Source organism: Bubalus kerabau, chromosome 12 (genome assembly GCF_029407905.1).
Source record: "Bubalus kerabau isolate K-KA32 ecotype Philippines breed swamp buffalo chromosome 12, PCC_UOA_SB_1v2, whole genome shotgun sequence".
NCBI classification, from domain to species: domain Eukaryota; kingdom Metazoa; phylum Chordata; class Mammalia; order Artiodactyla; family Bovidae; genus Bubalus; species Bubalus kerabau.
Genome location: NC_073635.1, coordinates 36871122 through 36894577, shown reverse-complemented (window position 1 = coordinate 36894577; position 23456 = coordinate 36871122). Strand labels below are relative to the sequence as shown.

Sequence of the window (23456 nt, the reverse complement as noted above, 5' to 3'; positions counted from 1 at the left end):
TAAGAAGATAGGAGGACCATCTCCTTCCTTATAGTTTGGCTCATGGGTTAAGCTCAGCTACCAAGAAAATAGAGATTATGGTAGTTTTTAAGATAAGTTTATAGATCCCAGGACTGTCATGAAATTTTTTAGTATACAGCAAAGTCTTGGGCAATATTTGGGTTGACATTATTCCTATTAAAAAAAGAAGTATAATTCAACGATTTCATTTCTTTTGTATACTGCTGTACACATAGTGACCCTCAGTAGAGATCTATTGAATGAATGAATGAAGCAAAACTGCTGAAATAAAGGCTGTTATTTATCAGTCAAGTCTGGAGCTAAAATTGAGGATGTACTCCTTATATTCAAAAATGATTATTAATATTCCTCATTGTCATTGACTAGATCAAACTTAATTGATAACTAATATTTATATCTATGTTCATTGTTGAAATAAAACTTTACTAGTTTTTTTTTCCTTAAATCAGAAAAGCTGCAAGAATTGTGTAGAATCTCCCACATGCCTTCACTCATATCTCCCAGTTTTAATACTGGCTTTGTTTTTTTTCCTCTATATACATTTTTTTCCTGCTCATATGAAAGTAAATGGTGTGTTTTTTTTAAAGCTCCCTTGAGTAATAAATTTAGCATTATTTTTATCCACACAAAAATCAGGTGGCCCCAAAGCAAGGATCGTTTGTTTCCATGCCCTATTGTTGGTACATTAAGGCATTTTTCCACTCTGCTGTAACAGTGTAACTTCTCGTGTGATACTCCTACCAAGACCAAGAATACTGCTGCTTGAAGGCACAACAGCACAGTATTGACTAAGATTTTTTTCCTTTGCCTCCATTGGTACAGCGGAGTTCAGCATTATGCAACCATGCTGTCTCACCTTGGTGTATCTGGTTTTAACTACACCTTCATAGAAGCTCTTGCAATGTTGTATACTAATAGTTTTCTTTTTCCACACTTTTGCTAAAAAAATGTGCATACATTTTCAGTTGGTATAATCACTCCCCCCACCCCCCCACCCGCCCCCACAGCTGCATAACTGAACCATTAAACTGACAGACTTTTTTTTTTTTTTTTGGCCACTTTACGAGATCTTACCCCACTCCAGTACTCTTGCCTGGAAAATCCCATGGACGGAGGGGCCTGGTGGGCTGCAGTCCATGAGGTCGCTAAGAGTCAGACACAACTGAGTGACTTAACTTTGACTTTCCACTTTCGTGCATTGGAGAAGGAAATGGCAACCCACTCCAGTGTTCTTGCCTGGAGAATCCCAGGGACGGGGGAGCCTGGTGGGCTGCCATCTATGGGGTCGCACAGAGTCGGACACGACTGAAGTGCCTTAGCAGCAGCGGGATCTTAGTTCCCTGACCAGGGACTAAGAGAGCCTGCTCACCCTGTAGTGGAACCATAGAGTCTTAACCACTGGACCACCGGGAAGTTCCTACGTAGGCTCTTAATTATTATTTTAAAATTATAAAGATTTTCAGGATTATTGTTGAAAGTTAAGAGGCTGTATACTTTTCCCATCATCTTTCACTTTCTCACCCTGTTAAAGGCTGATACTGAGTCTTCCTACAGGTGGTAGAGTGTCTGGAAGGCAGTGTGGGCATGACTGGGGGCTGACCTGGGAGGGCACTCAGCTTGGAAAGCTTGTGGCCTTGGTGGTTGTGTGAATAAAATCAGACAGTGTTAAAAGCAGAGCTAGAATGGTGCTCTGCAGATCGTGCAGGAACTATTGAATTGAGGGCGTTCTTGCTTCTCAGTGAAGTTGGGCATTAAGGAGGAAAAAAAATCAAATCTAGAGAAGCAATAATTTGGAATATATATGACAAAGACTTAATAGTCATCAAGTATTAAAAAGAAAGGGACTTCTCTGGTAGTCTGGTGGTTGGGACTCGGTGCCTGCTGTGGTCCGGGTTTAATCCCTGGTCGGGGAGCTAAGATCCTGCAAGATGCGTGCCATGGCCAAAAACAAAGGTTTTAAAAAGAAAAATTCTTATAAATGAACAAGAAAAATGGACAAAAGACACAACAAGAACTTTAAAATGTTTTTGTTGTAGTTTATGTATATGGGCTTCCCTGGTGGCTCAGATGATAAAGAATCTGCCTGCAATAAAGGAGACTTGAGTTTGATCCCTGGGTCGGGAAGATCCCCTGGAGAAGGGAATGGCAACCCACTCCAGTATTCTTGTCTGGGAAATCGCATGGATAAAGGAGCCTGGTGGACTACAGTCCATGGGGTCACAAAAAGTGGGACATAACTGAGCGATTAACACATACATATGCGTTCTATATGTGTATCTTGAATTTTCCACTGTAACTGGGCTTGGATTGGGTAGAATTTCATTATGTGTTTTAAGGAATTCACAAATGATCTCAGGAGATGAATTTTTTTTTAGATGAACATTCTTTATCATGATTTTAATCTCCATTTTAAGTTGATTCATTTGTTCTCAGCAACCATATGGCTTTGGAACTATAATCAAGTCTAATACCTTTTGTTTGCCTGTTTTTAATTTATGTTACAGGGTAAGGTCCTTTATAAGGTTCGATGGAAAGGATACACAGCAGATGATGATACCTGGGAGCCTGAGATTCACCTTGAGGACTGTAAGGAAGTTCTTCTTGAATTTAGGAAGAAAATTGCAGATAACAAAGCTAAATCAGTGAAGAAAGATATCCAGGTATTATATTTTATCTCATAGTGGTTTTTTTTAATATAATAAATTTACTATAAATATAATGGTATACAAAATGTACAGTATGGAATTTACAAGGAAAAATGAAATATACAGCGTTTATTGTAAGCTCTGTATAGCCAATTGATTCTCATAGAATGCTTTCATTGATTTTTGCCAAACTGTTCTTTCTGTAGCCAGCCTGTGATTGCAGGTGACAAACAGCTATAGTTTGGACATGTTGATTAAGTTACAAGTAAGAAGAAAGTGGGGAGAAAAGAGACGAGGTGAAATTTTGTTTGTCCATGATGTGAACATTGTGTTTTTGTATATCTGAGGAATACCTGTTGCACTATTCACATTACTGCTGCAGATACAACACACGCTTTTATATTTAATCAGCTTTCAATTCAGTTCAGTTGCTCACTCATGTCGGACTCTTTGCAACCTCATCAACTGCAGCACACCAGGCCTCCTTGTCCATCACCAACTCCCAGAGTTTATGCAGACTTATATCCATTGAGTCGGTTATGCCATCCAACCATCTTATCCTCTGTCGTCCCCTTCTCTCACCTTCGATCTTTCCCAGCATCAGGGTCTTTTCAAATGAGTCAGCTCTTTGCATCAGGTGGCCAAAGTATTGAAATTTCAGCTTCAACATCAGTCCTTCCAGTGAACATTCAGGACTAATTTCCCTTAGGATGGACTGGTTTGATCTCCTTGCAGTCCAAGGGACTCTCAGAGTCTTCTCCAACACCATAGTTCAAAAGCATCAATTCTTCGGCACTCAGCTTTCTTTATAGTCCAACTCTCACATCCATACATGACCACTGGAAAAACCACAGCCTTGACTACACGGACCTTTGTTGGCAAAGTAATGTCTCTTGCTTTTTAATACGCTATCTAGACTGGTCATAACTTTTTTCCCAAGGAGTAAGCGTCTTTTTATTTCATGGCTGCAGTCACCATCTGCAGTGATTTTGGAGCCCCAAAAAATAAAATCTGCCATTGTTTCCACTGCTTCTCCATCTGTTTACCATTAAGTGATGGGACCGGATGCCATGATCTTAGTTTTCTGAATGTTGAGCTTTAAGCCAACTTTTTCACTCTCCTCTTTCACTTTCATCAAGAGGCTCTTCAGTTCTTCACTTTCTGCCATAAGGGTGGTGTCATCTGCATATCTGAGGTTATTGATATTTCTCCTGGCAATCTTGATTCCAGCTTGTGCTTCCTCCAGCCCAGCATTTCTCATGATGTACTCTGCATATAAGTTAAATAAGTAAGGTGACAATATACAGCCTTGACGTACTCCTTTTCCTATTTGGAACCAGTCTGTTGTTCCATGTCCAGTTCTAACTGTTGCTTCCTGAGCTGCATACAGATTTCTCAAGAGGCACGTCAGGTGGTCTGGTATTCCCATCTCTTTCAGAATTTTCCACAGTTAATTGTGATCCACACAGTCAAAGGCTTTGGCATAGTCAATAAAGCAGAAATAGATGTTTTTCTGGAACTCTCTTGCTTTTTCGATGATCCAGCAGACATTGACAATTTGATCTCTGGTTCCACTGCCTTTTCTAAAACCAGGAGAAGCCTGGCTTGGAGAATTTTGAGCATTACTTTATTAGCATGTGAGATGAGTGCAAGTATGCGGTAGTTTGAGCATTCTTTGGCATTGTCTTTCTTAGGGATTGGAATGAAAACTGACCTTTTCCAGTCCTGTGGCCACTGCTGAGTTTTCCAAATTTGCTGGCATATTGAGTGAAGTACTTTCACAGCATCGTCTTTTAGGATTTGAAATAGCTCAACTGGAATTCCATCACCTCCACTAGTCTTGTTCATAATGATGCTTTCTAAGACCCACTTGACTTCATATTCCAGGATGTCTGGGTCTAGATGAGTGATCACACACCATCGTGATTATCTGGGTCATGAAGATCTTTTTTGTACAGTTCTTCTGTGTATTCTTGCTACCTCTTCTTAATATCATCTGCTTCTATTAGGTCCATACCATTTCTGTCCTTTATTGAGCCTATCTTTGCATGAAATGTTCCCTTGGTATCTCTAATTTTCATGAAGAGATTGCTAGTCTTTCCCATTCTGTTGTTCTCCTCTTTTCCTTTGCACTGATCACTGAAGAAGGCTTTCTTATCTCTACTTGCTATTCTTTGGAACTCTGAATTCAAATGGGTATATCTTTCCTTTTCTCCTTTGCTTTTTGCTTCTCTTCTTTTCACAGCTATTTGGTGTGAAATAGTGATTAGTAAAACTAATCACCTTTAGTAGCATATTTCTAAGTCTGACTTGTCTGCTAATTAAAACAATTCTTAGATCACTTTATAAAGCTATAGTTTTTAATCTATAACTTAAAAGCTATACTTTTAATCTATTTTAGATTATTCACAAGTCTGATTTTATCCACTTCAGTTTTTAGCCATGTTATTGTTTTTTAGGAGCTCTTGTTGATGCTAAGGAAGGGTAACGGATTCAAAGGAACTCAGATGAGTTAAACTTCCTTCATCAGCAGTTTGGAAAAAGACTTGATGGTGGTTGAAAGTGGGATAACGTTAAAATTAATGCACAAATTTGGCTCAAGAGTTTCCTTCTAGGGGTTTATCCATTGTTTTATCTTTGATTCTTGTATTCCATACATTATTGAATTGGCTTTATTTATGAATCTTCTGAGAATTTCCTGTTTTACTGTAAGTTTCATTTATAGCTTTTATTTATAAATCAAGCCTACTCTTGTGCAGTTTCTTTTTGCTTTTAGTTTTCTTTTTTATTAGAAATAATTTTCATTTTTTAGACTGACAAATGTTCTTGAACTTAGAACTATTAATATACAGTGAAAATCACTCACAACAAAATTTCTTATTGAAGTTTTTATTTTAAGGACTAAATATTTATCCCTTCTTTCCCTACAGTTTGAATTTTACTACATACTTAGTATCTTTTAAATGACAAAAGCAATATTGGGACTTGACTGTGTGTAATGGTTGTTAATAATAATTGTAGTGATAGAGGCACCTCTGCCTGGCTAGTGCTTGTACTCTGTATGTACCAGATACCCGGCCAGCACTTTTATGGACTAGACTGAGAAAACTGAGGCTCAAATGAGCTAAGTAACTAGGCTCAGTTCACCAGTTAGTACTGATGGAGCCAGGCACTATGGTAGGCTTTCTTTTGGTTTAGGCTGTAGTTTAAAATTGATTTAAAAGAGTGGAATTACCAGTTTTTAAAATGTATGGTGTAGTGGCAGGGTCTTTAATAAATAGTTTTTAAATTACTAAGGAAATTCTTTAGTGCTTTTTAAATTTTTGTAAAGGAAATCCTTTATGAGTTCAGATTAGAGCCTTTTTTCCTTAAGTGTTTTGCTATAGTCATACTTCACTTTTCTAGAATGGGTGCCTACTCCCTCCTTCCCTATTTCTTTCATTAAAAATACATACATACAAATGCACCCATCGCACTAGGTGATTGGTTCATAGGCAGTGGCACCCCACTCCAGTCCTCTCACCTGGAAAATCCTATGGACGGAGGAGCCTGGTGGGCTACAGTCCGTGGGGTCACTAAGAGTCGGACATGACTGAGCGACTTCACTTTCACTTTTCACTTTCATGCATTGGAGAAGGAAATGGCAACCCACTCCAGCGTTCTTGCCTGGAGAATCCCAGGGATGGCGGAGCCTGGTGGGCTGCCATCTATGGGATCGCACAGAGTCGTACACGACTGAAGCGACTTAGCAGCAGCAGCAGCTCTCAAAAGTTAGACATTTTGATTGAGTTTTCTTAAATTTATCTTTAACTTTACTCCCTGATTAGTGAGATAAGTTTGCTGAAACTTTTCTCAGAAAGTCTTGACTCATAGAACACTGGCTTTGTTGTCCCATCACGTCACCAGGGCTCTGCTTCAGCCTAGCTTGCACAGGAGTCTAGATGAGAATGACTCCTGATAGACTGCTGGGTTTGAGGCTGCTGCTTAAGCTTAAAAATCCTTGTTCTAATGGGAGATGCTTTTCCACTAGAAAGTGTCTTTTTCTAAGTTGTCCTTACTATTTTATAAATAACTTAAAATTCCAGGCACTAATAACGTTTTGAATCTTTATAAGACTGAAACCTCTGTTTCTCTCTCTCTTTTTTTTTTTTTTTTTTATTTTATATTGGGGTATAGCTGATTAACAACATTGTGATTGTTGCAGGTGTTTAGCAGAGCAACTCAGCCATGCATATACATGTATCCATTCTCTCCCAAACTCCCCTCCTATCCAGGCTGCCATATTAACATTGAGCAGAGGTCCCCTGGGGTATACTTGTTGGTTACCCATTTTAAATATAACAGTGTGTGAAAATGAATGTGTTAGTCACTCAGTTGTATCTGACTCTTTGCGACCTCATGGACTTTAGCCCTCCAGGCTCCTCTGTCCATGGGATTCTCCAGGCAAGAATACTGGAATGGGTAGCCATTCCCTTCTCTAGGGGATCTTCTTGACCCAGGGATCGAACACAGGTCCCAGATTATGGGCAGATTCTTTACCATCTGAGCCACTAGGGAAGCCCATATTTATACAGTATTCCCGTATTTATATTGCTATGACTTTTAACCTAATTATTAACCTAATGGTGTCGGTAGACAAGCCTATGGCAAAAATGCAACTACTCATTAACCTTTTCTCACTTTAGCAAAATAGTTTTGCTGTTCATAAGTTCTTGTGATTCTTTCACTCTAGGTGTAGAAGTAGAGAGTAGGAGAAAATGCTTCATTCATCTCATCATCACTGTTCATGCAAGAAACAGACATGTGCTGCCTGTAAAAAAACGATATTTGCCTATCACCAAAATCTTTGTCTTATGGAAAAGTGTTACCAATTCTGGGAACCCTACTTGTTCAGGACTCAGCATCACAGAAACAGAAATGGTTTCTACCAAAAAGTGATTGTTGATTCTATTCACCAGAAAATATACATCATGCAGAAATGGTATTTGTTCATTAAAATACCTTTTTTTAGCATTTGGATACCTTTATCTTTTTGCTGACCATCCGGTAGTTCGAGATTTTTTTGAAAAGCGATGAAGTACTGTTTAACGTTGATTTGCGTGATACAGTCTAGACCTTCAGTTTTAGTCAACTAAAAATCCACAGCTAGGCACTGGCTGGTTTCCTTGAGAGCTCTGATGATGGATGTTACATGACAAAGAATAACCTCTGCTGGACCATCCCAGCAACATTTTACTGCTTTTACCTTCCTGGTTTTCTTTTTTAGGGGTAGCATTTTTTTTTTTAAGTAAATATTAAGTGTCTTATATGGGCCAGACTCTTAAATGGTCGTAGTTTTATGAGAGTAGATCATATCTATCTTTTGTTCTTGAGGAGCCTTACAAGTTGTCCATGTGTGATATTACTTTTAAGAATAGTTCCATATACTTGCCTTCTGCCTTTCTTTTAAAATAATTTTTTATCAGTACATATTCTAGCCAGCAAACAGATGTGTATTTTAATAATTAACCTGTGTCCCTACTCCTCAGCTAAGAGGTAGTTTTGCCTTTATTTTAAAAATTTTCTGAGGCTAGTTTTTTTAGCTTCTTGAAATACTGGCTATAAAGTAATACTGGCTAATTTGTTTTAATATAAAACGAATGAGAATTTGCACACCCAAATAAGCTTTATTTTTAAAAGTGTACATTTTGTGAAGTAAACATTTATTCCAGTAGTGCCATGAACCAAAATGTTTTTAAACTCACTGTTTTGCAGTTGTCTTCATAAGAATGTGAATGTCATGCAAGAAAATAATTTCTAATGACGCCTTAGTGCATGAGATGATGGTCTAACAGTGCAAAAGTGCACTTCCAAAAGTTATTTGAGCAGTGGTTGCACTGTTGAAGAGCTCATGCTTCCCAGAGGTGATTAGCTAGAGGGAGTGACCTTGAGGGGGTGTATATTGTGCGGTGATTTTGTCATCACACCTTTTTCATCAGGTGTTGACCTAGTGGAGGAGGGTGACTGACCCTGACCTGCTTGAGTCAGCCCCAGTGTATGCCTGTTGACTTACTGTAATCATGATCAGAGCCCCCCTTCATTTTCAGATTTTCCCTAGTTTGTATAATAAATAATATGCTTGTTGTGTGTATGAAACTATTCAAGTAAGTAAAAAGATAGATTACTAGTGTACTGAAAGTGCTCAGGTTTGTGATATGTGTGGTTTTAATTTTATTCGCTTTTTAGGTATTTTGAAAGTTAACACTAATTCCTTTCTATCATCTAATACCTGTTTATCAGTTGGTAACTAATTTTTATATCCTGACTTCATTGAATCTGGCCAGTTATTCCAGGGCTGTATCACCCCAGTGCAACTAACCCGGCGATTCATTTGAAATCAGCTAGATAGTTTCACAATGTGAAGTTACACTTTTTTCTTAATACCTTCTAATATCTAATCTATTCAGTTTCTCTCAGTTGTCTCAAACAAAGCATGTCTTTGTTGACTTGATTGAACTGGGATTTGAAAAAGGTCTGGATGTTATATATCCTTGATAATCTCTGCATCTCTCTTAATCTATAACAGGCTTTTTCCTGTAACCTTCCCCCATTTTTTCCCATCATGTCTATTTGATGAAGAGACTAGATTGTTTTTCTGTTGAGTTTCCCGTATTCTAGATTTTGAGCACATGGTGTCTGTTAACGTGTTGCTCTGTCCCTCCATGTTTTTGTGAACTGGTAGCAGATGGAAGAAGCAGGATTGCACGGGAGTTTATTGGCTTTTTTATTGATATTTTGCGCAGATGGTCGTGAGCCTTGCTGTAACCTGTCAGAATGCCCGTCTTGTCTAGTTGACTCCTCTCCCGTGAGGCTAACAGAATCTCCGAGATGAGTTTCAGTCTGATCCACGTGACAAATCCTCACATTTCATGTGTAGGTTTTATGAGCCACTGATGGTCATTGCCTGGAATCATTATTTCATTACAGCTTGTGATTTTGTAATTCCGGCATTCCTTTGCCTTTACTACTTACATTACTGGGAAGATGATTCTGAGACGCTGTGGTCCTAACTGACTCGGGAAGGGGAGAAGGGAGGAGCTGAGTTGAGGTGGTGAGGTGCAGAATTGATGCATGATGGTCAGTGGCTGAGGGAAGAGCAGACTCAAGAGACAACTCGAATTACTGGATTGGGAACCTAGATACATCATGATGTTATTTAGGGAACAGCTCCAGTTTTGAACACATGAGATTGTAGTTACTTGCTTGTTGTCCAAGTGAAGATGGCCAGTCTCCCATTGGAAACATGGGTCTGGTCTGAATTGAAGAGGAAGATTTTGGCTAGAAATGTAGATTGGGGAGTTGGTGGTGTGTGGGATACTTTTTCTTATTAACTCTGTTTCATCTGATAATCTGACTATAAGATTGACTGTATTTTAGGGAAAAAAAATTCAGTTTTAGAATTCATTTAAAATTTTTTTGAAGCAGTTAGTCAAAGCTTTGTCTGTTCTTCCTCTTCGCCCCCCCCCACCACCCTGCTTTCTCCCTTTTTTTTTTTTTTTGCAAAGAAAACTTCATTAAATGCTTTGGAAAGACTGACTAAAAATGAGTCACTTAAAAAAAATCACAGTTGACAAAGAGACATTACATAATGAGGAAAGTTTAAATTCTCCAAGAAGATATAACAGTTCTTAATGTGCCCCCTTTATCAATGCAGAAAATTTAAGTAAAAACATTGTATTCTGTTTGGAAACAAGGCGTCGCCACTGTTTCAAGAAGGTGGAAGTCAGTTGTCAGCTCTTCAGGATTGAGGGAAATTTGAGAAGGTCTCCTACAGGCAAGTAGTTCTGTAGACAGGTGTCCTACAGAACTTGCTTAAAGCAGAGGGGTAGCTTTCCGGTGAGTTGCTTTCTTGATTGAGTTGCAGGCTTTGCCTTTGGTTTCTGCGTGTGTATTTGTTCGACGCAGCAAAGACCCTCTTCTGTGTCAGGGCCCGTGATACCTCAGCAGCATCCGGCAGCAGCGTTTTTGTCCCAGGTGCGCCCGGAGTCTGGCCACACTGTGCGGGTTTCCTGGTGGTTCTGGGGGGGGGTCCGTCACCGAGCTCTGTCCTGTCTTCTCGGTTTCCTCTCCTCTAATACCCCCCAGAGCCCCCCTCCTTTTCAGAATCCAGGCCAGTAGTTTTATAGAAGCTTCTTCATATTGGAAGTAGATGGATGCCAATTAATGTTAAATCACAAATCGTATTTTTAAAATTGAAATTAGATGATTTGTAGATTAAGCATAGACATTGGGCACATGTATTCTATCGGTAAGGTACATGACATCGATAGATGAGTCCTGCGTCAGTTATCTCATTGCTGGTGTTAAATTATAATTATGTGATAAAGTGAGGTCTATCATTTTTTGTTGCCTTTTAAAGGGAACTTTCCCCCTGTAAAATAGTAAGTAAGCTAATAATAAGTAACCTTTCAGACTGTGAGAATCACTTCTTCAACAACCTCTCACCCATGATTTTAAGATAATTTTGAATAATTTTGCTTTAATTGGTTATTACTGTGGTGGTTGCAAATAACAACTTTTCTAATTCTGTTTTCTAAGCTTAGTTTGTGTCCTATAAAGAACAGCTCCTCCCTCCCGTTAAATTTTTTAAGTAGCGGTACACAATCTTGGAGTCTTCTTACTTGATTGCTGTTGTTAAACCAGGCCCACCCCTGGGTGGGAGGCCCTCTGGGTGAGCTCCTGCGTCCTCCTGTGGTTTCCTTGTCTGTCTGGGCACGTCTTTGCTCCCTGGACAAAGTGTCCCCATGTACTCTCCTGCTCCAGCCCTGGCACCAACCTTTATTCAGGGAATCGTGATTCTTTTTAGGGCAGAATAGAATTTAGAAAGCAAGATGCAGTTATTGCTACTGGGATATCATTATTTCTAGGCCCTTAGACAGAGATAAAGGGGAAAATACATGTTAGTTTTAAGTCAAGTTCATATTGATGTCTAATTTCAGTCCGTCACCACTGTGTCTTCCTGTCATTGTTAGTGTCTGTAGTTCTGTCTCCCTTTTCTTCCATGAGAACTCTGGTGTTCTTCAATATTATATCTAGTCATTTACTGAGCCCTGCAATAATTAGAAATTAGTTTCAGATTTACTATGCCCATTCTTACTGTGAAATTCCAAATTTATTTACAGTTGTTTTTGTTCCTACAGTGTATTCATTTCTGGTGTTGATTGTTCAGAAGTTACTTGGATTAATTCTTTTTTTTCTTTTCTGTGGTTATCAATTTGATAAATAGGTTATTTGATGTTGTTGATTAGTACCTGTTTTCTCACATCCTTCGCTTTCCCTCCACACCCAGTTTGAAATACGGATCTCTAATAACAAATCTGAGTTTCTTTCTCTTATAAATGACTTGGTCTTTTTTACCTGATGCCTCAAATTTTTTTATTTTCACTGTTTTGTATAAACCAAAATTCAACTGAGTAAATTTGAAGCTCTAATTGGCTTTATCCAATTCATGAATTAGACAGCATCTATCTAACAAACAGAAGGATGCCCCCAGGAGCTCAGGAAAGGAAAGGTCGTTAATTGGCAGATGGAGACGATTCAGTTCAGTCGCTCAGTCCTGTCCGACTCTTTGCAACCCCATGGACTGCAGCACAGCAGGCTTCCCTGTCCATCACCGACTCCTGGAGCTTGCTGAAACTCGTGTCCATTGAGTCAGTGATGCCATCCAACCATCTCATCCTCTGTCAGCCTTCTCCTGCCTTCAGTCTTTCCAAGCACCAGGGTCTTTTCCAGTGAGTCAGTTCTTTGCATCCGGTGGCCAAGGTATTGAAGCTTCAGTTTCAGCATCAGTCCTTCCAATGAATATTAAGGTTTGATTTCCTTTAGGATTGACTGGTTTGATCTTGCAGTCCAAGGGACTCTCCAGAGTCTTCTCCAGCACCACAGTTCAAATGCATCAATTCTTTGGCACTCAGTTTTCTTTACGGTCCAACTCTGAAATCCATACACAACTACTGGGAAAACCATAGCTTTGACTAGATGGACCTTTGTCGGCAAAGAAATATCTCTGCTTTTTCATATGCTGTCTAGGTTTGTCACAGCTTTTCTTCCAAGGAACAAGCGTCTTTTAATTTCATGACTTCAGTCACCATCTGCAGTGATTTTGGAGCCCAAGAAAATAAAGACTGTGAGACTATTTCAGACCAGATCACCTTCCCTCATGGAGAAGCTGGGGGTCCTATTAGGGCAAGTAGTACCCTTCACCAGTGCTGATCAGGAAACTCTAGACTGCTGGTTTATAATTCTGAGTGTGGTTAGATATTTGTCTTGGTGGGCTTAGGATCAGCGACCACATTTGGGGCCTGTTGTTTCTTTCTAACAGTAGGTGTGTCTCTCTTGCATCCTGTTCTTTTTAGGTTAATTACTCTGTTCCTTTGTCTGCTTTCTCTTATAACAATTTAATAAAATACCCTGCTTTAATCAATTTATATTGCTTATATTTATATGAATTACTTTTTTGAAATTTTAGGAGGCAAAGGAGAACAAGATAGTATTTTTCAGCTTCATGACTGCTGAGCAAGCTTTATTTATTTTATGAAGAATCAGACAGTATAACCTCAGACTTTATGAGGGGTTTTGGGGGCTCTAGTTTCACCCTGCCACCACCACCATTGTTGATTAGTCACTAAGTCATGTTCGACTCTTTTGCGACCATATAGGCTGTAGCCTGCCACCACCATCACTTATATATCAATCTTCTATTTTCTTTCCCCTTCTTTGTTTGGAATCTGATCTCAGCAGTTTCTCATGGTGGGGCCTTTTCCGATACACCTGGCAGGGAGCATCGGCTGGTTACTCTAGAGAATGCTCAACCTGGGCCATCCCTTCATGGTCCAGTGCCCAGAGCTCCTGCCCTTTCAGCAGCTCCCTTCCCGGTGACCCGCTAGACTCTTGAGTGATTTCTTCCATTCTCCTTGCTACCTTTGCTTGCTCCTGTGTGGATATTCGTACCACAGGGGTCTTACTGCTGTTACTAGTTTGTTCCTAAAGTGAAAAGTAAAGTGAAAGTCACTCAGTCATGGACTATACAGTTCATGGAATTCTCCAGGCCAGAATACTGGAGTGGGTAGCCTTTCCCTTCTCCAGGGGATCTTCCCAACCCAGGGATCAAACCCAGGTCTCCCACGTTGCAGGAGGATTCTTTACTGCCTGCAGTGTTTGTTCTACCAGCTTATATTCTGGGGTTCATTGAAACACTTGGACACTTAATTTTGTTGTAGATGTTGTCTGTGGCATGGGGTGGGGGGCGGGGGTTGTTTTGCTGTCCTGGTGAAACTGTGTACCTCAGGTTGGGGCTTGAACCCACTGTCTTTTTAAATCCCTGATCATACCTGGGACTTAATGAAGCTCAAGTACTTGATGTCACAGAAAGAATTCAGTGAGAGACAAAGTGATGGGTAAGAAGTGAGTTCACTTAGAAACAGTCCACAGAGTGAGGGCCATCTCAGAAGGCAAGAGCAGCCCCAAGCTATGAGATTGTCAGTTTTTATAGGTGAGTAATTTTTTTATACTCACCTATATTTTTTATAGGTGAGTAAGTTTTTATAGGCTGATAAGTGGGAGGAGTATTCTGGCTGTTTTGGGGAAGTGGTTGGGATTTCCAGAAATTGGACCACTTGTTGACCTTTTGTGCTCGACCTTGGAACTGTCAACACTTCCCGGGTGGCTCAGGTTCCCTGAGAGGCCCAGGTTCAATCTCTGGGTGAGGAAGATCCCCTGGAGAAGAAAATGGCTACCCGCTCCAGTATTCTTGCCTGGAAAATTCCATGGATGGAGGAGGAGTCTGGCAGACTACAGTCCATGGGGTCGTAAAGAGTCAGACATGCGGAGCCACTAGCACTTGACTTTCTTGGAACTGTCATGGTGCCTCTGGGTATGTCACGTGGCCTGCTGGTGTGTCACAGTGAGAGTACACTGAGGCTCAAGGTCTAGTGGAAGTCATCTTCATCATCTTGGACCTGGTTGTTCATTGTCAGTCACTTAACTCATGTCCAACTCTTTCGGCCCCATGAACTGCAGCACACCAGGCTTCCCTGTCCTTCACTATCTCCCAGAGTTTGCTCAAACTCATGTCATTGAGTCAGTGATGCCATCTAACCATCTCATCCTCTGCTGCTCCCTTCTCATGCCCTCAGTCTTTCCCAGCATCTGTGTCTTTTCCAGTTAGTCAGCTCTTTGCATCAGATGGCCAAAGTATTGAAGCTTCAGCATTAGTCCTTCCAATGGATATTCAGGGTTGATTTCCTTTAGGATTGACTGGTTTGATCTCCTTGCTGTCAAAGGGACTCTGAAGAGTCTTCTCCAGCACCAAAATTCAAAAGTATCACTTCTTGAGTATTCAGCCTTCTTTATGGTCATTTGTACATGACTGGAAAAACCGTGGCTTTGAGTATACGGAACTTTGTCAGCAAAGTGATGTGTCTGCTTTTAAATACGCTGTCTAGGTTTGTCAGACCTGGTTAGTTCTAACCATTTATGTCCTCTCCTTGGGCCATGTCATTCTTTTAAAGACTGTGCTGTACCCCTCTCCTTCCTGTTTCACTAGTCGCTTTTTTATGAAGTGCTATAGGAAGAGTCAGAAAGTTTTGCCAATGCCACTGCATTTCCACTACCTTTTTAAACTTGGTGGTGGTCTTTGCTGAAGCACCACAGGGAAAACTTAAAAATACACCTATCTTTATTCTCCCTCTTGTCCTTCCCCAAGTCACTTAGAAGAGATTGTGGGGAAATAGGACCTAAAAATGCTTTGCATAGTGTTTTTATATCTAGACAGATACTTAATTCTTTTTTTTTTTCTCGTGTAGACAGATACTTAATTCTTAAAGGGTTATTTTGACATCAAATAAATAAATCGTTACAAATTACTTATTGGTGTTTTGGAAATTTTGAAGTTGAAATTATACAAAACCCACCATACATATGATGTTAGGACCTACAGCAGCACTGATAATTTCTGTCCCTCTTTGTTTGTCTGTTTCCTTAAATTGATGCTTATTGTCACCTCCAAGACCTATTTCTTAAGTTAGCAATGTAAGTAAGTTATACAACCTCAGTTACATAAACAATTTTAAGAAGTTGAGAAACTGGAGGAAAAAAAATTCCTACCAGATTTCATTAGTACGAGTATTCAAAACCTTTTAAATTACTGTGTTCTTAATGAGTTTTTAAATCTTTTTTATACTTTATAGAGACTGTCCTTAAATAATGACATATTTGAGGCAAACTCTGATAGTGATCAACAGAGTGAGACTAAAGAAGACACTTCTCCAAAGAAGAAAAAGAAAAAAGTAAGGCATAAGGAAGAGAAAAGCCCCGACGACCTGAAAAAGAAGAAAGCAAAGACTGGGAAACTGAAAGACAAGCCCAAACCAGACCTGGAGAGCTCCTCTGAATGTTTGGGTTTTGATTTAAGGACAAAGAAAAGAATTTTGGAAGCCAAAGAAGAATTAAAGGAATCCAAAAAGCCCAAAAAAGATGATATAAAAGAAACTAAGGAGTTAAAGAAAGTTAAAAAGGGTGAAATAAGAGATTTAAAGACTAAAATAAGAGACGATTGCAAAGAAATTAGAAAAACAAAAAAAGAGAAATGTGTTGAATCTCAGGTGGACTCTGACCTGGGTGTACTTAGTGATTCCCCGCTTCAGGAAGAGGACTGTGAAGATTTACAGGTTGACAAAGGAGAGGAGAAGCAGAAGTTTAGAGGTGCTAAAGATAAAGCTGAGCAAGAAGCCAGCCTAGATCCTGCTTCTGACATACAGCAGGATGGCAATGTAAGTGCTGATGAGGATGAGGTCAAAGCAAGGAGGAAAAAAAAGAAACCGAGAAGGACAGAGGAACTTAAAGAGAGCAAAAAGCTAGAAAACAAGAGCCTCTTCTTAGAGAAGAAAACTACACAGAAAAAGCAAAGGAATCAGGACAAAGGCCAGAGCAGCACAGAGTTGGATAAGCCAGTGCCTGCCTCTGCTCTGACACCGCCGAGGATGTCCAGGCCCACAGATTCCCCGGGGGAGGTGAGTACGCAGGTCCGGGTGGAGGATGGTTGGATCCCACGAAGGTTTGCGTCTGACAGAATACAGGGACGTTCCACTCAGGCTGGTTGGTGCTCTAAGTAAAGACTTGGAGACAGTGGAGCACAGCCTATCCTCGTTTCGTTTCACTTAGCAGATAGTGCGTTTTTTATTAGACTGAAGGTTTGTGGCAACCCTGTATCTGAGCCGGTCTTCCTATAGCATCTGCTCACTTCCTGCCTCCATGCCACATTTTGGTAATTCTTGCAATATTTTAAACTCTTGTTTTGCTTTTTGGCCACCCTGTGTGGAACTTTCCTGACCAGGGATGGAACCCATGCCCCTGGAGTCTCAACCACTGGACCACCGGGAAGTCCTAAACTTTTTCATTATTACTGTACTTCTTACAGTGTTTGTGATCAGTGATCTTTGATTTTGTTTTTGCAAAAGCTGAAGGTTCAGGCAACAGCCATCATTTTTTAACAATACAATATATATTTTTAATTAAGGTAGGTATGGCTATTTTAGACATAATGCTGTTGCACACTTAATTCTATAGTGTAAATGTAACTTGTATGCACTGGGAGACAGAAAAATTATAACTCGTTTTATTGCAATGTTTGCTTTATTTCATGGATTTGAAGCCAAGCCTGTAGTATCTCTGATGTGTGCCTATAAGAGAAGTTCTTCTACCATTACAGAGTTAATACTTTATCGGGAGATTTTCTTCTCCCTCCTAGATTCTAGGTTGCCTGGCTGCTCTAGAATTGAACTGACATGAAGCAGATTAACATGGGGAAAATTAAAAGTTTACTAACACATACACATGAAAGAGACCTAGGAAAACTGAGTAACTCTCCAAAATGGATGAAACCCTCACCTCAGACACCACCCTCAGCCAAAGACAAAGGAGGATGCTGAGGATGGGGAACCAGTCCTGGGAGGAGAAGCACCGTAAACAAGGGCGAGGTTGCCACACTGACTGGTGAGTCCTCACCTGCCACTTGAGAACTCTTAGACGCCCTTGCCAGAGGAGATTTCCCTTAGAGTTGCAAATGTCTCTCAAAAGGGTGGCTCTGACTTGACTTTCAGAGTTTTTTCCTTGCCTGCTGTTACTTATCAGTAACCAGCTTAAAATAGTTAAAATTGCCAAAGAGACTATTCCCCTGCTCCCCTACTAGTCTGTGCTGTGCTTAGTCGCTCAGTCATGTGCTACTCTCTGCAACCCCATGGGTTGTATATAGCCTGGTATTCTCCTCTGTCCATGGAGATTCTCCAGGTAAGAATACTGGAGTGGGTTGCCATACCCTCCTCCAGGGGATCTTCCCAACCCAGGGATCAAAGCCAGGTCTCCTGCATTGCAGGCAGGCAGGTTCTTTATCAGCTGAGCTACCAGAGAAGCCCTGGTCTTCCCACTAATCTGACTGGTGGGAAGCAATTATGCTAATGATCCCGCTTTTGAAAGCGCCTCAACTTTTCCCTTAGTCTAATCCAGACTTTCTTTTGGACTGACCGCAGCTGGAAAACTGGGGGCTAATTTGTGAACAAGTCAGGGTTTTTAGAGGAATTCAGATATGATGTAGCATTGTGAAATACAGCTTAGAGCTTTGTTGGCTTATTCTATTAGCTTTTCACATCCTACTTATATTTTCCCCATGTTCTTTTAAGAATATACCACTTCTGGAACTTCCCTGGTGGGTGTGTTAGTTGCTCAGTTGTGTCTGACTCTTTGAGACCCATGGACTATAGCCTGCCAGGCTCTACTGTCCATGGACTTCTCCAGGCAAGATTACTGGAGTGGGTTGCCATTTCCTTCTCCACGGAATCTTCCCGACCCAGGGATCGAACCTCAGTCTCCTGCATCGCAAGCTTATCCTTTACCATCTGAGCCACAGTGGACTCTCCTGGTAGTCCAGTGGCTAAGACTTCCATCTTCCGCTGCAGGGGGTGCGGGTTGGAAACTAAGATCCCACATGAGTGCAGTGAAGCCACTCTACCTACCCCAGCTTGTGACGAAGAAAAGGGCAGCCTTTATGGGAAAGGCCCCAGGGCAAGGAGAATGGGTGTGGCTCCTGCTTGAAAACCCCAACTCTCCAGAGGGTTTCAGCATAGCATTTTTAAAGGCCCGGGGGGGGGGGGGGGCGGGGGGGGGAGGATGGTGGCAGGACCTGTGATCAGTTGTGCACAACTCTGGTTCATTGATGGTGAGATTAAGTGGTGGTGTCATAGGGTTAATATTGATCCTTAGACTCCATTAGGCCTGGGAGGGCCATGTCTTCATGGTCCTTCATGGTCATCAAGCAGTTAACACCTTCCCTTTGGTGGGGGATTTCACATCAGTAAAAATACACAGGAAGTGTGCACCAGACACTGTTACCCAGGTTCTCCAGAGTGGTTAGCTGCAGCAGATAAGGGGTGTGTGCGGTGGGGGGGGTCTGCCCTGGGAAGGCCCCATGGGGCTCCAGCTCTGTTATTAAACTAATGCTATATCAATAACCTCAGATATGCAGATGACACCACCCTTATGGCAGAAAGTGAAGAGGAACTAAAAAGCCTCTTGATGAAAGTGAAAGTGGAGAGTGAAAAAGTTGGCTTAAAGCTCAACATTCAGAAACCGAAGATCATGGCATCCGGTCCCATCACTTCATGGGAAACAGATGGGGAAATAGTGGAAACAGTGTCAGACTTTGTTTTTTGGGGTTCCAAAATCACTTCGGATGGTGACTGCAGCCATGAAATTAAAAGACTCTTACTCCTTGGAAGGAAAGTTATGACCAACCTAGATAGCCTATTCAAAAGCAGAGACATTACTTTGCCAACAAAGGTCCGTCTAGTCAAGGCTATGGTTTTTCCTTTGGTCATGTATGGATGTGAGAGTTAGACTGTGAAGAAGGCTGAGCACCGAAGAATTGATGCTTTTGAACTGTGGTGTTGGAGAAGACTCTTGAGAGTCCCTTGGACTGCAAGGAGATCCAACCAGTCCATCCCAAAGGAGATCAGCCCTGGGATTTCTTTGGAAGGAATGATGCTAAAGCTGAAACTCCAGTACTTTGGCCACCTCATGCGAAGAGTTGACTCACTGGAAAAGACTCTGATGCTGGGAGGGATTGGGGGCAGGAGGAGAAGGGGACGACAGAGGATGAGATGGCTGGATGGCATCACTGACTCGATGGACGTGAGTCTGAGTGAACTCTGGGAGTTGGTGATGGACAGGGAGGCCTGGCGTGCTGCGATTCATGGGGTCACAAAGAGTCGGACACGACTGAGTGACTGAACTGAACTGATACTAGCCTGCCTAGTCATGAGGGAAAAAGTTAAGAAAATATAATAGTTGGGGACTGTTAAATATCCACTGAAATATTATGAGGTCAGCATAGCAAAAATAGAAACATTTACAAAATGTTACAGTGAAGAAAACCATACATACATGCGAACACAGTCAAGTAAAAATATCTATGCAGTGTAAATAAAGAAAAATAAATTTTAAACAACAAAATTATCTGTAAAATTACAGAGATCGAGGGACAATGTGGAGAATTAAAAACAGTTATGTTTGGTTAGTATGACTGTAGATGAAGTGTTTTGGAATTTTATTATTAGTAATAAAAATTTCTTCAAGGAAACTTGGTGTTGGGTTTTGAATGTGATGTTTTATGAATTGTCGAGATTGGGGGTAAACTTGACCAAGGAAGCAGTTGACGTGAGTCGTCGGGTCATGCGCACAGTTCATAGAAGGGGGGCCTAATGCCAGAAACCTGTTTTCCAGTTTTCAGAATCAGTATCAGCTCTGTGTTTGGGGTCTTACATGTGTCTTTTTCAGGAGAGAGAGACCAAAAAATATGAACCCAAAGAAAAATACCAGAAAAAGCAAGATTTGGACAAGGAAGAAAAAGGCCGAAAAGAGCCCAAGGCATTAAAGAGTGAGTGAATAGTGACATTTGTCATTTATGTTGGTCTTTGAGACAAAGAGTCTAGTTCATTGTGAAGACAGACTCTCTTCTAACCTGCAAATTTTGTTCACTGGGGACTTGAGAACATTATGCTACTGTTGTTTACCAGTAATCTTCGTTTATTACATAATGTATATTATTAGTATAACTAACTCCTCCCCCATCTAATCATGTTGTTCTTTTTCCTTTTGGGTATGAGATGAAATACGTTATCCTCATTTTTTTTTTTAACTTTAGTTTTTTAATTGAAATAGTCAGCTTACAATGCTTTAGATTCTGGTGGGAATACATTATCTTTAAAGAGACAGGAAATTAGTTTTGACAGAAAAGTAAATAAGTATCTCTTCTAGTAGATGCTGAGATAAACTGTTTAATCAATTTATTGTGTTTAGCTCTGTGTCATTTGTATAAATACAATTAATATACATTTTGATCACATCAAGATTTAACTCAGTTAAGAATCTATAGTGCCTGTTAGTATTAGAACAAGTACTTTATAAAACATTCACCATTACAGTGTTTGAATAAAACTGGATATTTCAGTTCACACACCAAAAAGTACTTGGAAAACAGGTTCTTGTGGAAGCAGTGATTTCTAAGAGATGGTTGATTTCTTGAGAGTGTTCTCCCACAAACTGTGTACCTGAGGTAATACTAAAAGTGAGTTTGGGGTCTAAACCTCAGTTCAGACTTGGCAGGAAGTGGCAGCTTTGATGGAATCTGGGAAGGAACAGCTTTGATGGCTTGTGTGCAGGTGAGTGTGATGTAGAGACTGTGCTTCTTCATGGTGATACTGCAGCTCTAAGCCTCTCTTCAGAGAGTGACTGGAGATTTAAAATATTGTAAGATTAGAAGTCATTAGGAACTTTTTCTTCCTCTGAGTATCTGTCAGTTTCAGGTACATTTTTACTGTGAATGTTCAGTCTGTTCCTTAAGTTCAGAAGGCCACACCTAGAGTCCGATTTTCAGTATCCCTGCTGCTAAAACCTACCTGCTTCCACCCCAAGTCCAAAAGGTGCTATGGCTGGGACTCTGCCAGCCTCACAGTGTCTGCAGTTTTTCAGAGTCTATTGACCATAACCTTGCAGCTTATATGTACCTGTGCTTCTGTCTGATCTTTGGCACCCAGCCTCCAGGACAGAAATAAAATTGCATTTGAGGGTATATTTTGAGAGTGTGTCAGAATCGGTGAACATGAGTCTTTACATTGCATTATGCTGTGTTACAATGGATTCAGCATCCTCTTCATACAGTAGCTTGGAAAGATACCAGAATTCAGTTGCCTTCAGATTTAAATGTGGAAAAAAGGACTTACCTGTGGAAAAAGGGAAGAATGGTTAACACTTTTATTTCTGAACATTGAATGAGGTGTTCCACTTGCTATTCTCTATTTTTGTTACTGGACTGGTGTTCTATGTAAATAATCAGGATATTCAGAGTTTAAATGTCTGGGACAAGCAGCTTTAGTGCTGCCACTGTGGTCTTATGTTCTGCATATGTCGTTTTGTTGTGTCATATACTTGGTGAGGTTTCCTCAAGGCACATAGAAAACAAAATTGGTAAATTGCTCAGATTCCTTTCACTGTGATTTGGAAATGATACATCTTTATAGAATGAGAGCTTTATTTGGACTACCTTTCTTATTGAGAAAGAAAAGGTTTGATTTGTGTTGGTTAGCACTGCATTCATGTAAAGCTTGCTTTTCCTCTGGTCACACCGTGTTGTGAGTTAACCAGGATACCTCTACTCATAGCAAACTGTCAACCCACTCCGGTGTTCTTGCCTGGAGAATCCCAGGGACGAGGGAGCCTGGTGGGCTGCCGTCTATGGGGTCACACAGTCGGACACGACTGATATGACTTAGCAGCAGCAGCAGCAAAACTGTTTAAGCCTATGCAGTTCTTACAGAGGAAGATAAATGAGAGATGTCACCTAAAAGTACTATTGAGAAGGTATTCCTATTTAACATAAAAGAATTCAGAATTTAAACAAAACACCTGTCTGCTATATACCTAAAATTTATAGTTGTTCACTCTGTTCTGTTCTACCCCTTTTGGGGGTTGTTATTACAGATCTGCTGCTTTGCCAGTCTTCTCTCTGCTTTGTCTTTAAAGCGAGTGGATTATCGCAGGCATCAGGTGCAGTGTTGCTAGGCCACAGTCAGTGTGCTGACACCCTTTCATCTCCCAGTCTCCGCCAAAAGTCATTTTTGTACCAGGTCACTTCTGGGCATGGTGGAGGCGGTGTCTCAGCAGAAGGGTGGTTGGTGACATGACTAGGATTATTCTGAGGCTCATGGGCTGTGGTCACCTTTGTCAAAACTGCGAGTAGTTCAGACCCCCAGAAGAAGAGCCGTTCACTTTGGCTGTCCTTTCTAAGTACGGAGCAGCCAACACAAAGATGAATGGAAAGGCTTCATGGCTGTGATAGTCAACCTGATCAGGCTTTCTAACCAAGGCAGATATTAGTAAGAATTAAGAAAATATCCAGTACTTTGGCCACCTCATGCGAAGAGTTGACTCATTGGAAAAGACTCTGATGCTGGGAGGGATTGGGGGCAGGAGGAGAAGGGGACGACAGAGGATGAGATGGCTGGATGGCATCACTGACTCGATGGACGTGAGTCTGGGTGAACTCCGGGAGTTGGTGATGGACAGGGAGTCCTGGCGTGCTGCGATTCATAGGGTCGCAAAGAGTCGGACACGACTGAGCGACTGATCTGATCTGAAGAAAGTATCTGTGTGGTTTTTTTAAAACACCCAGATTTTCTTTTGATTACAAAGAAATTAGTGACT

General features: G+C 40.8%; 1 protein-coding gene across 3 annotated transcripts in view; it reads left to right on the top strand.

Annotated features, from left to right (window-relative positions):
* Positions 1-23456, top strand: part of MPHOSPH8 (M-phase phosphoprotein 8) — a 42708-nt gene that overhangs the window by 7387 nt on the left and 11865 nt on the right. For all 3 annotated transcript variants that reach the window (XM_055542595.1, XM_055542594.1, XM_055542596.1), the window contains exons 2-4: positions 2526-2681; positions 15893-16714; positions 20532-20631. In XM_055542595.1, the coding sequence (XP_055398570.1) occupies positions 2526-2681; positions 15893-16714; positions 20532-20631 (1078 nt within the window). The remainder of the gene's footprint in view (positions 1-2525; positions 2682-15892; positions 16715-20531; positions 20632-23456) is intronic.